General features: G+C 35.8%; 1 protein-coding gene across 1 annotated transcript in view; it reads right to left on the minus strand.

Moving 5' to 3' along the window:
* Window positions 1–15,264, minus strand: part of LOC117302558 (ephrin type-B receptor 1-like) — a 162,940-nt gene extending 147,676 nt beyond the window's left edge. The window contains exons 1-2 of the mRNA XM_033786533.1: window positions 15,102–15,264; window positions 1,757–1,839 (exon numbers count right to left, since the gene is read on the minus strand). Of these exons, the coding sequence (XP_033642424.1) occupies window positions 1,757–1,839; window positions 15,102–15,183 (165 nt within the window). The 5' untranslated portion in view covers window positions 15,184–15,264. The remainder of the gene's footprint in view (window positions 1–1,756; window positions 1,840–15,101) is intronic.
* Window positions 15,265–15,910: the final 646 nt, after the last annotated feature.

Consider the following 15,910-nt stretch of genomic DNA (forward strand, 5'->3'; position numbering starts at 1 on the left):
ACTGAGAAACTTCGAAATTAAACCTTGATCTGCTTTGACCTACCACTCATGACCTTACATCAAGACCTGACACTCTCTGATCCAAGCGAGCCAATACTGGCTTTAAATAACAGCAACAGAAAATGAAAAATTTGCATGCAAACAAACGTCGCAATATGTCCAAGCATTCACGATCACTTTACATATCTGCCGTGCCCCCCGGGAAAAAGCCACTCTAACGGAACAAAAATTATTACCGTAAAACTGTGCCTTTAGACACGTGCACAGGGACAGTTATGGACAGAAATCTGGGGGCCAAGTTATGGGGAGAGAAAAAAACTGATGACATTTCGGTGAAATCAACCGAATCAAATTTGTCTTTCAACTTGTTTATACATCGATAAGGAATGTTCATTTTATCAACTCCGTCTTGAACTCTGATCTTAAGTTTGTCAGGAATAAACGTTAGCCGTCAGATCAAACATATCAACAATTAATGTCCTCATGCATACTAAATGCAAAAGACATTCGCATTTTAGATTGGACAAAATGAATAATTATTTTGTGAAGTTTCATATCTGAAAAAGCGAAATAATAAATTATTTCTGAAAAAGCCCAAAAATCAGTTACTATTTCTAAATAATCAAGGTAAATGATCATTCATGAAATAAGCTATACTTTGAAAAGTGAGGTGAACCTGGCTTAAAAAGAATCTGATTATGAACAGTACAGTGATAGTACAAATACACGCTTTGTTTTGTTTTCTTCAATTCACTATATGGCTTATTTCTCCCAAATGCAGTAAACATAGACCTCAGGCCCACATATGTACTGACAATACCAGCTTTTCATTGACCATGGCCATTACTGTGCACGCACATTCACAGTAGCCAGTCCGTGATGTAAGTGCCCTTTTTCTGTGACAGCACAGGAAAAAGAATAGGCTTGGAGCACACTCCAAGTATTTATTGCCTTACAACAGCTCAGGAAGAGCAGCAAGTATAGACAGCACGGCCCCAGATGTAAGCTCAAGGTGCAAAACACCAGGTTAAAGGTACTGTCTTGCCCACAGGCACCTGTTTAATAAGACCAGTCTGTAAAGGTCAAGCTGGTTTTCATGCTGAAAGAACTTGGAACCTGTTTAAAGTGGACACGGTCAACATGCAAATATTAACCCTAACGGTAGCCGGAGTGTTAAATTGGCACAAGTGACCTAAAGTATTCACGAACTGTGCTTACATTACTGTTAACAGCATATATTATTCATCAGAGGTTTCTATTTGTTCCATGGAGGGATCTAATTGTGTTTGCTTTTTTTTCAATTGCTGTGTATAAGCCAAGGTGAATTTCAGTCTCTAGCTACTGTGCACATACTTGGGAACCATCTGCTTACTTTACAGCAAAGGCCAGCATTCACACAATGCAAACTTGACTTTGACGTGAACTGTCCACACATGCTGTGGACACACTGACTGCATTTATTGTACTGTGCACAACAACCCAGACTTCACAAACATAAACTATAATGTTATGACTGGTGCATCCTTTTGTATTACATCTAGAGGAAGTAAGTTTGCTACAAAACAAATACAATGTATTATTTCTTAGCTGAGTGTATTTCTTTTAATGCTTGCTGTGAGCAGGGAGGGAGTTAAACACAGAATAATACAAAGTATCAATTTTCATTTCCTGTGGAGGAAATATTTTGTTTTGGGGTTTGATGCTGTTTTGGGGGATTTGTTTTCCTTTGAGAAAAAGAAAGAAAGATAAAACTTACCCCGCCAAATGTATCATCACCTGGGAGAACTGGATACGTAGTCCAGCCTAGATCGGCAAACCTTGTACTATCATAAAGAGTAACTGAAAAGAAAAGAAAAGAAAATTACAAATTAATTTTAATACAAATACACTTGATCTCATTTTCAATGGAAGAAATGATTTTATAACTGATTGAAAATATTGAAATAACAAGTTTGAATTGATGCTTTTTCCACCTTGACAACATAACTATCATTTAAATTGAAGAAGAAGTTTGTTATTTTAAGGAATTGTCAAAACAACAACACAAATGTCTTCTTTTTTTTAAGAGATATGGAATTTTTTCTTCAGCAGAAGAAAGGGGATGTACAGGCAGTACACAGGCTAGTAAGCTTTTGAGGGGCACTTTGTTTAGGGGGCACTGAGGCAATGACAAAAGGGAGTGAGAAAAATTGAAAAAGAATAAATCTAAAAGTGTGAATTTTTATTTTATTCGGATCTATTAGGAATTGCCAATATTGCAATTAAGTAATACGTATTAAATTCTAAATCACACTTGAAACACAGACAAAGAAATGTCAATGGTTTACAAAAAAATACATATAGCCACAATTAGCAGCTTCCCTAGCTAAATAAACCAGTTGGTTGTTTTTGCACAGCTCGATGACAATTTAGCGTTCAGCGCAACTGTTGAACCCAGACCCTGTTTATAATGTAAACCCTATAAAGCTAATGATACTCCAGGGCATGAAGAGCATTACATATGCATGCTTTCATTGATTGCGGTAAAGACGCAAAGTTAATACCCATGGCGTTGCTTGTTTGTGGACAAAATGAAATACAATTTCAGTAGATGGAAAACTGTATTATGTTTTGCCTAGGGTGCTGACAATATTTTGAGGAGAATTAAAGTGTGAACTTTTGTAAGGATAGTGTTTAAGTATAGTCTTTGTAGACTACTTGTTATTGTTGTTTCTTAAAATAACGACACTTTAATTTTTATTCTAGAAACCTTCACAATCTGCAAAAATACGTCACATTTCAAGTAAACTTGCTCCTAATGTGAGTGTGATTTTAAAACATTTAATATCAAGGTTTTTATTGATAGTTTGAAGAAACCAAAACTATTTTTCATTTAGTGGGTTGTAATGGTCACATGCATGCAATGATATTCTTTAACATTTATCAGTCAGTTAGGGGTTTGCTGCAAAAATCGAGTTTTTTTTTTTTTGTTCAGACAAATATCACACAAAAATATCATCAGAGATCTTTAATAGTTGATTAGCTGATGCTAGATCTGAAATGTTGATTTGAACATTTGAATATTTTGATGTACCCAGGTCACACATTCCATTAGTCTATCCACCTGCTAGCCCCATCCCCAATCTGTCTCTAGAATCACAGACAATTTACCGGCAGGTGTTAAGACTTCCTTATGAATAATTCCGCTGAAAAAGGCACTTCTGTCGACCAATCCCATCATCCGTAATATAACATCTTGCAACGATGTTTTTGCCAGCGATGAGGATTTTCGTGATCAGATCTGACAAGAATGACCTGCGGAGTCGCGGGGTGAAAATGCATCGCAGCGGAATGTACTGAATCTCTCGCAAACAGGCGAGAGGGGATACTCTAAAGCCAAGTAATAAATATGGTGAATTTCATTCACGTCCAATTAACGTGAAAAAGTCTTGCATTAAAAAGCAATATAGCAATCCCTCAAGGCAGGTGGTTCTGTTTTTTCTTCACAGAGTGAGATACGTGTGGCATATTTCTTGACTTTTTGTTTCATTTTGACAGGAACATCTGAAGATGTCATTTAATCTACAAAATCAGGAGAAATTTTCTGAGTGAACTGTACATGTGAATTAGGACATGTAATGCATGGTAAAAATCCTCTAAGGAAATTTGTCAGGGAAACGTTTCAAGAAAAGTTTTCTTGCTTGTTGATTCAGAGCCTCTGTAAGGGTGAAATTATCTTTACTTAAATAGTTGAGTACCTTGCAATGCAAACAACATATGTTTAAAAAAGATTATTCAATACACTGTTTAGGCTTATTTGAAATCAAGTATATTTTTCTGCCAATTATCTCAGTGTGAACTCAGTGTGAAAATAAAGTAAATACACTTGCAAAGGAACAACTGAAGGACAACAAAATCCAGTATGACAGATTAATCCACTCTGTGTTTTTGAGAAAAAAAACAGAAACAATGTTTTGATGTGTATTCTTATTTAATTATGAACTGGTCTTCTGTGATAACTGGCAGCATGGTTTCTTAATAAATAATGTCAACACTAGGGACACTACATGCCATGCAGTCTAGGAACATGACAAGATGTCAGCCATGGTCATAATGGCAAATTCAGGCAAATTAACTGAGAACATGACAATAGACAACCACAGCCTAAACTCCAAATCCTAAGCAGCTCAACTGAGAATAATGCAGGGAAGGTGGTCCACTACAAATTAGTTTGATGTACATATGTACATGTACAATCCAAACTCTCTTTATAAACATCAAAAGACATCCATGAAGTACCTGTGTTAACTACACAGGTGTATAAACTACAAGAAGGGGTTGATCTAAAGCTTCTCTCCCATCCTATAAAGGAGTCCAATCTACCCTAAGCCCATCAATTGTTGAAGCTTGTTGTCCACATACCAAAGAGGGTGTAATCCCTGATCACAAAGCAACCCTCTAGTCTCCTACCATGAGCATTAATTGTTCGGTTGAGAAATCAATAATTCATGGCATATTGGAGGTAGTGAAAAGTATACAGTAGCCACATACATGTAACAGCTACAACATTAGAGCTAACACTGGTGGACTAGGGTTGGTTTTTGTGTTACTAGTGAAAGAGGGGCACCATTGTGTGGCATGTTTTTCTTTTAATCCCTACTAATTCACGCATCATTGTTGATTGTGACCAGAGTATAGTAACCTACAAATTAAGCCTGCTTGACTAGTTTGCATATATCTGTCTTATCTATGTACAATAAGACTGCAGCCAGCTGGTCACTTTGTGAAGGTTTCAAATTTTCAAAAATTACCATATTAGTTGGAAGACATTCACTACATTAAAGATGAAATAGAAACTTCAAATGTGCAGCATACAACTTTGATAAGAAAAGAAATGATCAAATGTTAACTATTCTTTTAAATTTAATTTTTAATATGTATTGGTTTCTTTTATTTTTAGTATAGGCCTATTATCACACTACCTAAATTATGAAGATATATTATACTTTCAAAAATGATTCCATTACAGTCAAGATTGGCAGCTGCAGCCAGCTACAGCTTTCAATGCATGATGAATAAGCAAACCAGCCTTAGCCGTAGCCGACCAATTCATTCACAGCCTTTAAAAAAAGAAGATGTTTCATAAATTTGCCTGAGGATATTAATACACAAACACACTATAAAGTCCTACACTAGCTGGTTCAGTCAAGCCACTGCCATTACAATGAACGCAAGCAAGGACAAGAGGAATGTCACAAAATTCATCATTGACAATTTAATAAATGTCTCTTCAAACATTTATCCATTTACAAATCGCATATCGTGGAAATAAAGGCAACAGGAACAGTGCCATAAACCGTTCTGATTGCATTCATAATCAAATTCTGTTAGCTGCGCTGGGCTTCCATTTTGATTTCAACAGTTAGTTTATGATGACAATGTGATCTAATCTAATGAAGAGGGGGAAGAGCGTTCCCGGGGGAGAGTCTATGGTGCATTCAGTGTGGATTCCCCTGTTTATGGCCATGTTTCTGGTATTGATGTCACCCGGGCGTTGAACCATTGGGTTGTATAAAGCTAGGTCCACCTTCTTGGTGCATTGTCAACCCATTCAGGGTGACGAATAGCAAATCTATACCACAGCTAAGGTTACATGATGAATTATTATCCTTGATGATTCCATCATTTTAATAAACAAATATGTTAAACATTATTAGCCGTGGAAACCAAGGTGTTAGCCAATACGCGAGCAAGTAAATTACATGAGACAGGGCGTCAAAATTAAAAACAGAGTGTCAAAAAGATGCTCTGACGACCCTCTATAACACTTGGGTGGAAATTAAGGAGCAAGTGTTAAATACATGCATCTATCGAAAATTTCATCAACATGTTACAAATCTGGAGTTATTTTTTGTGGTAAGGATAGAGAAAATATTTCTCTTGACTTACTCAAATAAAGTAAACAAATATAGTTTCAATGTGTCAGTATTCTTACTTTGAAAATTGGTTTTTAATGATAGCGTCATTAGTGCTAGACTTAATAGGCCTACATGCTAATTGATGGTGATGGCTGTAAAATTGTGCATCACAGTCTGTCCATTAGGGCAAAATCAACATATTTTTAGATTGCAATATAAAATGCCCTCAACAAAATGGCCAATTACTACCCATTGTTGCTTGCATGCTGAATACATTGTTATTGACCTTTATGTGGTTGGTAGTGTGTCTAGTGTCTTTCTACTACCAACAGTGATCATTAAGATTTATAGGGGGGGGAGGCGAAAGTAGGCCTCAAGTGTGGCACTCATGCAATACTGCACTGCGTAATACAAAAGTGTTGTTCATTGAGTTGTCGTCAATGGTAACCAAGATATGGATTTACAGTTTAAAATAAAAAAATTAAGCACGTGTAGATGATGTTGACTTTATGTTCTTGCTTTCACTGTCAAAAGAAGACTAACTCAATGTTGTTCTGAGGTATGCTTTTTTTTTCTAGTATGCAGAACACGTTAGTTTGAAAATAAACATAGTTGTCATTAAAATTTTAAAAAAGGAGAACTATATGAAATGCATTAAAGGTTGGTTCCACATGTGCATTCATACATAATGTACGCCTATACATATTGAGAGAAATTGTAAAATCTATACTGAGATGCAAACCGAAACGACTACGAATATCATCAAGCAAACAATTTTTTAACAGCAATGGTGCGAGAACTGTGATCATGTGAATTTGTAAATGACTGGTGATCCATATATGAGTCTGAACAATTTTGTCTCCCTTTTTTAATAAATCATAATTAAGGCTACATATCATGCTTAGCTACAAGAAGATTTTCCATCCATGTAGGGTGTATTTTCTGCAATTTTGCTGTAAAAAATGTCCACATAAATAAGTAATTGAGGTGCAGAGGTAGTACAACACTGCACGCTGGTAAACTGTACATCTTCATTACACAGTGTGGGTTACACCATTGCACTCCTGTATTCTGTGTCTATTGTGACCTGTAACTGCACTGTGAGCATTGTACATATTTAATTAGGCAGTATTAATCCACATGAATAAACCTATGCCACCATCTCTAAACGTTTCCAGTATGCAATGTAATCATGAATACAGATTAGAAATGAAACAAACAAAAGGAACCAGACTAATTCCTCCTAGCCTACATTTGGTTACATTTAATTCAATTTATATTTATTTCATCAGAGTTTAGAAGTAAAAAGTGGAATCTGTTTTTCTCTTTTATTTACTGATTACAAAAAAAAATCATTACAAATTTACGGGAGTAAATGGCCTATGAAGACAAGGCACTGTAAATCTAAAGTACCCCTAACAAATTCTCATTTTTTCCCAAAATCTCTTCAAACCTAGCTTGGTGAATTTCTCAAATTAAAATTTTACTTTGAATTACACTTAACCTTTGTTGTAAAGCAAATCACGTTTGTTATTTTAACAATTACCCCATTTTTCAAGTACCATTATTTTAAACAAGTTGTGTGCAGTCTCACCTTTGGCAAACACCATGTATAAAAATCTTTATTTTTTATTTATGGTAAACAATTAAATTCCAGCATACGTGATTTTCCCCTTTAGATGAGTATAAGCCAGCCTCCTCCAAAGCCAACAAACAGATGCGACTTATTTCAATAAAAAAGTAAAATATACAATTTCATCTCAATTGATGCAATTAAGCATCTTAAATTATGCAAGGATATCTAAAGAGAGGAGCCAGGCATAATCATAAAGTGCTGAGCACACAACATCAGATATTCTCACCTTACCTCCCCCAAGTGCTATCTAAAGCATCAAACTGTTTCACAGTCTTGCAGTAAAAAAATAGACTCCCTGATGGAGGAATTCCAGTATTTATGGTATTGAAAGTGACAGTGAACTGGTTCCATTATCATAATAAAAGCTTGAATGAGCCAGGTTTGAGGGTGGATAATGGGGTAGTTTGTTTACAGTAAAAATGTAACTAGCTTCAGGAATGAATGTAGATGTGCGAATATCGTCGGTACTTTCAAATTTACTGTGATCTCAGCGTGGGTTTTCATGCAAGGCTGTGGGGAGTCATCAAGCGAAGTGGAAGTTTCAGGGGAACTTTGTTTACAATAAAGCTACCTGTTTGTGCTTTCAGTACGATAACACTCCTAAAACGCATACATCTCGTTTCAGGTGCGATTGTTTGCGATGATTATTGTGACTGTTTTTACAGGACATTTCATTGTTGATATTACAGCAGATATAGTAGCTAAGGCTGAGACCATGGAGGTCTTGTTAGCACTTTTCAACATTTTTTAACTACCGTTGGTTTGTAAAATCAGCTCTACTGATTGGTAGAATGGATCGGGCCTGGATTTTATCTCTGAGGGTATGGGCATATGATTTATTGAAAGGGTACAGCTTATGGAAAAATGTCAAAGACTGTTGGAATATTGTGAAAGAAACCAAGGCCAAGACCAGGGGAGACAAATGATGTGTAACTTCACAGAGCTGCTTCTAAACAAAAAGTAAATTTATGAGCACATCTAACTATGCTAATGAGTACTTTAGGTTATAAGCCAAATTGTTCGTAAGTGGTAACTTATTTTTGCCTAAAAGATATGTTCTAAGCAGCATGTTTTGCTTTGAGCAGCTCTATGAAATTGTCTTTCTTTAAATCCTTATGGGAAGTAAATGTTTGCACGTAAATAATCAAATTAGTTTATTCACTTCACTAGACATCTTGTAGCTCCTGCTGTGCACTCTGCCCTATTGTGAACTCTTTTCAGCAGTGCGGAACAGAATTGAATTCCATGTTATTTTTCCACTGGACTTAAATTCTCAATTCATTAGAATGGTTTCAAATGACAATGACACAATATCAGTTTGCAATTTGAAGCAATAGAGAAAAGAAATACAGTAAACTGGGTATAATCAATCCACCATTCAAACTGGATAGCTGTATTGTTTTGCCGCTCAATTAACCAAGTCAGTGGGAAAAGCAACCCTTACTGAATGTACTTTTAAAGCAGCATTATCAAAACATATGTTCATTTCTACCAAATGTTGAAACCATAACATAGACACTGCATTTTCTTGTTTTTAATTCAACATTCAGTTAAAAATAAAGCATGCCTACAACAGTACCATTGTAAGATAAATGATGTATCTCATTCAATTAAGAATCAGATTCTTATTTTACATTATACCTCAACTTTCTACCCTTGTTCATTGTAGGTATACAAAACACAGACCAAAACAAAAATTGCTCAGGTCTGTTTGTAACAAAAAACACAATGTAACTATGTAGTATACTTATTTGAAATTAGCTTGTGGATAAATAATTCATTAGTTAATTTGTTTTCCAATTCCTTGGGTTGAGTCAGTCAGCTGAATTCTAATTATCAAATGCCCTCATTAATGATCTTAAATTTATAGTCAGGAGCGCGCCACAACTCAGCCAGAAAATTACGTAACTGGATGCATTCTTGTCGAATAGAATTGCATGGTTCAGGGTTAATAATTCATGCAGTGAGTGAATGAAGATCGTCTTCAAGGTTACATGTACGTGTTTACTTGGATTACTTCAACAAGGTACAATTGGCACTTGCTCAACATCAACACATGACTGAAGGATTAGAAGTCATTCTAATGACAGTTCATTTTCTTTTCAAAATGTAAAACTAGATGTCCTATATATATTTTTAATTTCAAAGCTTATCGGTATATTAGTAGATGAAACTTCTCCAAGTCATGTTTATAAGCATTCAGAATAAAAAAGGGGAAAATTTGAACCAAGCAAATTGCAAAGCTCTTTATGTTTAAAATGTGAAATTAATGTTGATGACTTCAAGTGACTTGTTTAAATTCTGACATAATGCACAATAAAAACCACTGTGTTTTTAAGTATTTCTTTTTATTTTGGACAGTATTTTCGTACTCTCAAGATGTTTGCAAAATGTGATTATGACCTAGTGTACATGGTTCTATAGTGTACACTGTATAGGCCTACTTGTTTTCATCTGGGATTTTTTTTTCCAGAAACTTCTAACGCTGTTTTTGTTTAGCTTTAATTTCAACTAAATTATAAAGACTACAGGGCATTACTATTTGTAAAACCTTAGTACTCCAACAATGTTTGTTTAGCTCAAACTTAAACCCCCATAGCAATACACACATCAGGAATTTAAAATGCTAATGCAGCACGCAGTGCATTTAAATAATGCATCCTAGTCCAGCACAACAAGTTCTCATTCTAATTAAAAAGCAGAGGTAACAAAATCTGCAACACATAATCTCACAGATATATTAAATAAATTGGCATTAACACTAATGTCTGAGTCACTGTTGAGGAGTTAATATCCGTTGGTATTACGCACCCTTGTGTACATGTAGCAGTACGAGGGGTAATTGTGTAGAATAATGCATGAGATTAATGCATTAGTACAGAGTGTCTTCTTTTGAACCAGTCAGGGACTGTAGACTGGAGTATCATACTGAACAGGAAGGGTGAAAGACGACGGTGGACTGGAGAATCACGCTGAACAGTGTGGATTTTAAAAGAGTCCCTCTGGAAGGTTGTTCAGTGCAGAAACAGGTTACCATTTATCAACTACAATGTCACTTAACACAATATTTGTGACTGGTTCCCAGCTTATTTTTACTGCTTTGTTTTTTTTTACACATTTTAAATCGGGGCAGTAAACTTTTTTACAGCACAACAATATTTACATGGACGAAACATGTAGCCACATGAAAAAGTCAGTGGGCGAAAACAAAATCAGAAATCAACCCTTCAAATGGTGCCTAATTTGGCCACATTATTAATAGTATGTAGGCTACGTTATGTCATTGAATTGGGAAATCAGTTGGCATAATGAATTTGTAAGTGGTACATGTATTCCATGGTAGTAATTTTACTCACCAAAACTGATCAATTTTCTCGATCACAGTTTTTAAAACCACTTTACATATTCAAGAATTGTCATTCCATCATTCAGTATAATTCTACGAGAAATTACTATTGGGTTTTCAGCTTAGTGCTTAGCTTACATGTATAGCCTCCACATCACACAGCCTAACAATACTGACTTAGTGCATGGTATTTGTGTGCACTTAATAACATGTAACAACAATAAATCAACTGATTATGATAAAAGGCAACTTAATGAACAACACAGTCATCAAGATTAGATAACAAACATTTAGGTGTTGCTGTAAGGTAAACATAGCAGTTACCTGTGATAAAAAGCTCACTTATGCTTTGTTGTCAACAGTCATGTTGTTTATGAAGTTGCAATAATTACAATAAAACACAGTTCTTATTCTTTTTATACACCCAAGGGCGCCTCAAAGTGAGTAATCATTCTTTAAATTAAGTAACAATCAAGAAAACATGTCAAATTGGAGCCATGTTCTCTGTTGCCATTGCATTGGCTTGGTGATGCACTTAATCGACTTTTTTTAAATCATCTCATAGTAGTTTTCTACTCTCAGGTAAATAACACATTTTCCCTCAGATTCAGAAAAACGAAAATCCCAGACCTGTTCTTGAAGGCACTTCAATATATAGGCCCAAGTGCAAATTAAAATTACCTTGACAGTTTTTGTTACAGTACAGTACATATGCAATAAAATACCTAATAGAAATTATTTTGCTGTTTTTCTAGCCAAGTGAGCATATTTCATTAACTTTTATGACCACCCATCTGAGTTCTACATGAACAGTGTCTCCAACAGGGATATAAAAACGATCAAAGTGAGGGTAGCATTTTTGTTGATATTATGCTTATTTTGTTTATTACAAATCATTTGTTTTATCTATCATCTATAGTTCTTTGGTTCCCTTATTGAATACTTGATAAAACACAAGACTCATCTCTTGTGGAAACCAAGATAACAGGTTATTTAAGAGAATTTGTGGACAATGAATGAAGGATCAACTAGAATAAAAGATCATTGTTAATTAAAATGTTGTAAACCAGTAACCATCCAAATTCAATGTGTGTGGATGGATGGATGTATCCCAAACATTTGTTGCAATTTACAATTTGAAAGAGACCTATTATAAATGGCGACCCAATATTTACCTTCATCCACTGGGGCAGAAAATGTACCTGGGTACAGTGGATGGCAAGCTACAATAAGAGACTTGCAATGCCAGACAGTATATTTTGTTACGGCTCACATTGTATATTGTACGTAATTGTAATGGTAGTGTAGTCATGTGGAAAACAAACATACGTACAATGAATGATCATATTATTATTATTATGCCAAAATTAGTCTTTTGATAATGCATGATGAGCCATTAAATACGACTGAGCTGTTATATTCAAGATTGTTGGGGGGATTTTTTCCACTTAATGCAATTTGAAAAAGGGGGGTTTATGAACAGAAATGGTTATTTGATGTTGGAAATGTGTTTATGAACAGAAATGGTTATTTTGTGTGGAAAATAAATCAGTACACGTGTATTAACTTGTGCATGTAGTTTTTACCAATGTTACATTTTAACTTCATCAACTAGTGTTGTTAGTGAGTTTCAAGCACTTTTAGGAACTATAAATATCTACTTGTTGTCACTGGATTCTTAAAATGTAGAGGAATTTTTAAAATTTCTTGGAGAATTATGCAGTTATTTCAAACAGCGAAGATGACATTTCACTCCACTTGCCCACAGGTTGCATCATCATTTCATTCGAAATTTATTTTTTATAAAAACAAAGCAGTGAATTCTGGGCACTGCTTTGTCCCTTTAAGATTTACTGACCGAGGTTTATTCTCTATCTTGGGGAGTTTGGAGGAAATCAGAACCCAGGGGCTGCAGGCGTCGTTTTATTGCAACAGTAGGAATCCGTAAATGGCCGCCACGCATTTCTCTGCTTTTAATCAATACGCAACTCAGCGACTATGCAGGGAAGCAATGCCCGTTATTGCCTCGTCTTAGCCAAAATGTTATGCAGGAAGTAAGGTTTTCTTCTTAAAGCACAAGTTTTGTTCGCCAAAAAGCGATACATCTCCTTTTTTACTGAACTAAAAAGGCTTTTACTATGGCCCGGATACTTGCAATAGAGCCTTTTTGTTGTACAACAGGAAACAAATCAATTTGCGTGGATAACTAAGGCCTTGGGTTATACTGATAATCATGGTATTGATACTCTCAAATTGAATGGTTGTTAATATTGAGAACACCTGATGCTTTCAAATAATCTACACACAAAGATATTGGCTGTAAATACTTTGTCTATGCAAGAACATGCATGAGTTTACCATATCTTTATGTTTTAATATTTAACTTAAAAATAGAGATGATAACAATACTTCCATGCAGAAATTGTTTTGGTTATTAGAAGAAGAAAAAAAGTTATCTGTAAAGACTAGCTATATTCCACACAAATTTTGAAGAATATCTCACTGTATACATTAATTTTGTGTGTGTTTGTATCAAAGCCATGCTCTTTAAGTACAACAAGCCAATATCATCGGCACTCGAACTGGTTTGAGCGTGCCATGCTTGCCATACCATGCTCACGGTTATTTACATCGATTCGTAACGGCAGCGAGAAACAAAATGAGGAAGGTTGGTAGTGTGGATGGCAATACGGAATTGCGCAGGGGCAAGGCAAGTTAAAGGCTGGTGTAATAGAGACACCATCTTTTTGAACTAATAACAATCACCGGTTTTGGTTACACACTAAGTGCATAATGCTGACTAGTTATTGCGCGATAAATTATGTTTATGGAAAACGATAAAGGTTGGTATAAATATATTGCAAGTTAGTACTTTTAGTGCATCAATGGTATTATGAAACCACTCTACCAATCATGGGCTAATTAAGTTATGCCAATTTATTCCACATGGGTGAAGAGCATTCAGTACAATGTTTTCACAAAATATTTTGACTTATAAGTAGATTGAAACATTTTCGTTTGAAGACAATTTCCCCTTTTAAGATTAAAAGCTGTTGTGGGTATCTTGGATTATTATTCTGTCGTTCAATGACCTTACTTGTCAAATAATAGTTTCACCAATGTAGAGCATTGAATATTCAACTGAATTACTATAAGTTCAATAACACTAATAAGAGTCAGTCAGTCCAAGTTATAGACAGCTTGTCTGAATGACAGATATTCCAGTTACTCTTTCAAGTCGCAGTCTAAAACTCTACCATTCACTAAAACCGCCAGCCCGTAGGGCATACAGTTTACACAAAAAATTCTCCTGAATTATTTAGCAACGGGCTAGCGGTCACAGTCACGCCGCACAACGGCGCCGACCGACCGGTTGGATTTCCAAAGAGTTTTCGTGATGAATTTTGGGTGAAAAGGTACCCCTGCAAAATTGGGCCAAAATAAATGTCCGTGGTGTCTCCGGATGACAGGTAGAAGTCTGCAGGCGATACTGCGCTTTAAGAAAATCCAGGATTTATGGGAGGGGATTCTTTAGTTGACTCCGGCAAACGGGGAGGAAATGCACCGCGGCGAGCAATCCATGCATCGCCAGGCGCAAGCGACGTGAACGGCCGGGGCTGGCGCCGCAAGATTTACGCTGGATCTTTGTTTTATTTATCAAGATAAAACGAGGAAACACTGTGTGTAATTGCCTCTCAGACCATACAGGATGTGAGTGAATAAATATTGGATCATATTCTATTGGTAATAATTGTCTTGATGGAATTGATAACAAGAGATGATTTAATAAATTGAAGGGGGCATCCGCTGATGAATATGACTGACTGGCTTCCGCGCAAAGCTAGCGAATCTCTACACGACTACGCGAACACGGCTATGACATTTTAATAAACAAGAGTAAATAACTTCACAGTTGGCTGTTGTTTGTCAGTAAAAATGTCCGGTACATGACTGAGCCAATCTTAGTATCCAGCCCTGGATAGAGCGGTTAAATTCGGCGTGAAATATTCCCACCCATCGAGCTCCAAAATTGGCAAAGTCGAAGAACTTTTAGAAAACGCGAGATGTGTATACCGTATTGCCTGTTGCCAACGCACGTAAACCGACGCACACACAAGCAGACGACAGCTAAATCGTTCGAAATTTCTCCTCAAAATACTCGTAAGGACCACCTAATTGCTGATAATTTTTGGTAAAGAAACTCAATAAGAATCCGTCTTACCTTGTCTGGTTAGAGTTGGGTAAATATATATCCAAAAAGAAGTGAAAAACAGCCATAAACTTATTCCATTTCGAACCGCCATGACTCCATTCGTCTATCCGTACACGGACTGTACTTCAACTTTAGTGAGCAGACAACATGCAAAACGTGTTTGCCATGCAGTGCCCGTTGTATGAACGATTTGGACTGTAGACTGTACCATTCTAGCCGTGGGGGTGCCTCCATCTCATTTGTTGCTCAACCTGATTGATTGGCCGACGTGACAGGTGGATATTGCGGCGCTTACAAACAGCGCACTCAGCGTCTGAAATGAGACAGTCCCTTAAATCGCACTGTGTGTTCTCGTCATAAAATAGATCACCAAAACTCTGTCGATTAATATTTAAACAAAGCAGGCAACATATTTGATAAAGGAGTCCGTTAAAATACATCAAAAAGTAAAGAACACGAATTGAAGGTGTTTACTTTTTAAGTTTTCGATCAACATTCGAAACTGAAAATCCTAAAAACATAGAAAGTACAAATTTTGGAAGTCGGAGGTTTTGTTTGATTTGATTTTAAATGTTTTTTTTAATAAAAAATCACTCTCACGGCCACTACATGATTTGTAGGCCTACAAGTTTCGAAAAATATTAGAAGCATTTTTTTGTTACTTTTAATAAAAGGGAGTGATGTTATGTAGGTAAGGGAACAAAAAGTGAATAATATTGTTATGCAGTAAAGGGAACAAAAAGTGAATAATAATAATATTATTCACTTTTTGTTCCCTTTACTACATAAAATCACTCACTTTTATTAAAACAAAAATA

The sequence above is a fragment of the Asterias rubens genome, chromosome 18 (genome assembly GCF_902459465.1).
Source record: "Asterias rubens chromosome 18, eAstRub1.3, whole genome shotgun sequence".
Lineage (NCBI taxonomy): Eukaryota > Metazoa > Echinodermata > Asteroidea > Forcipulatida > Asteriidae > Asterias > Asterias rubens.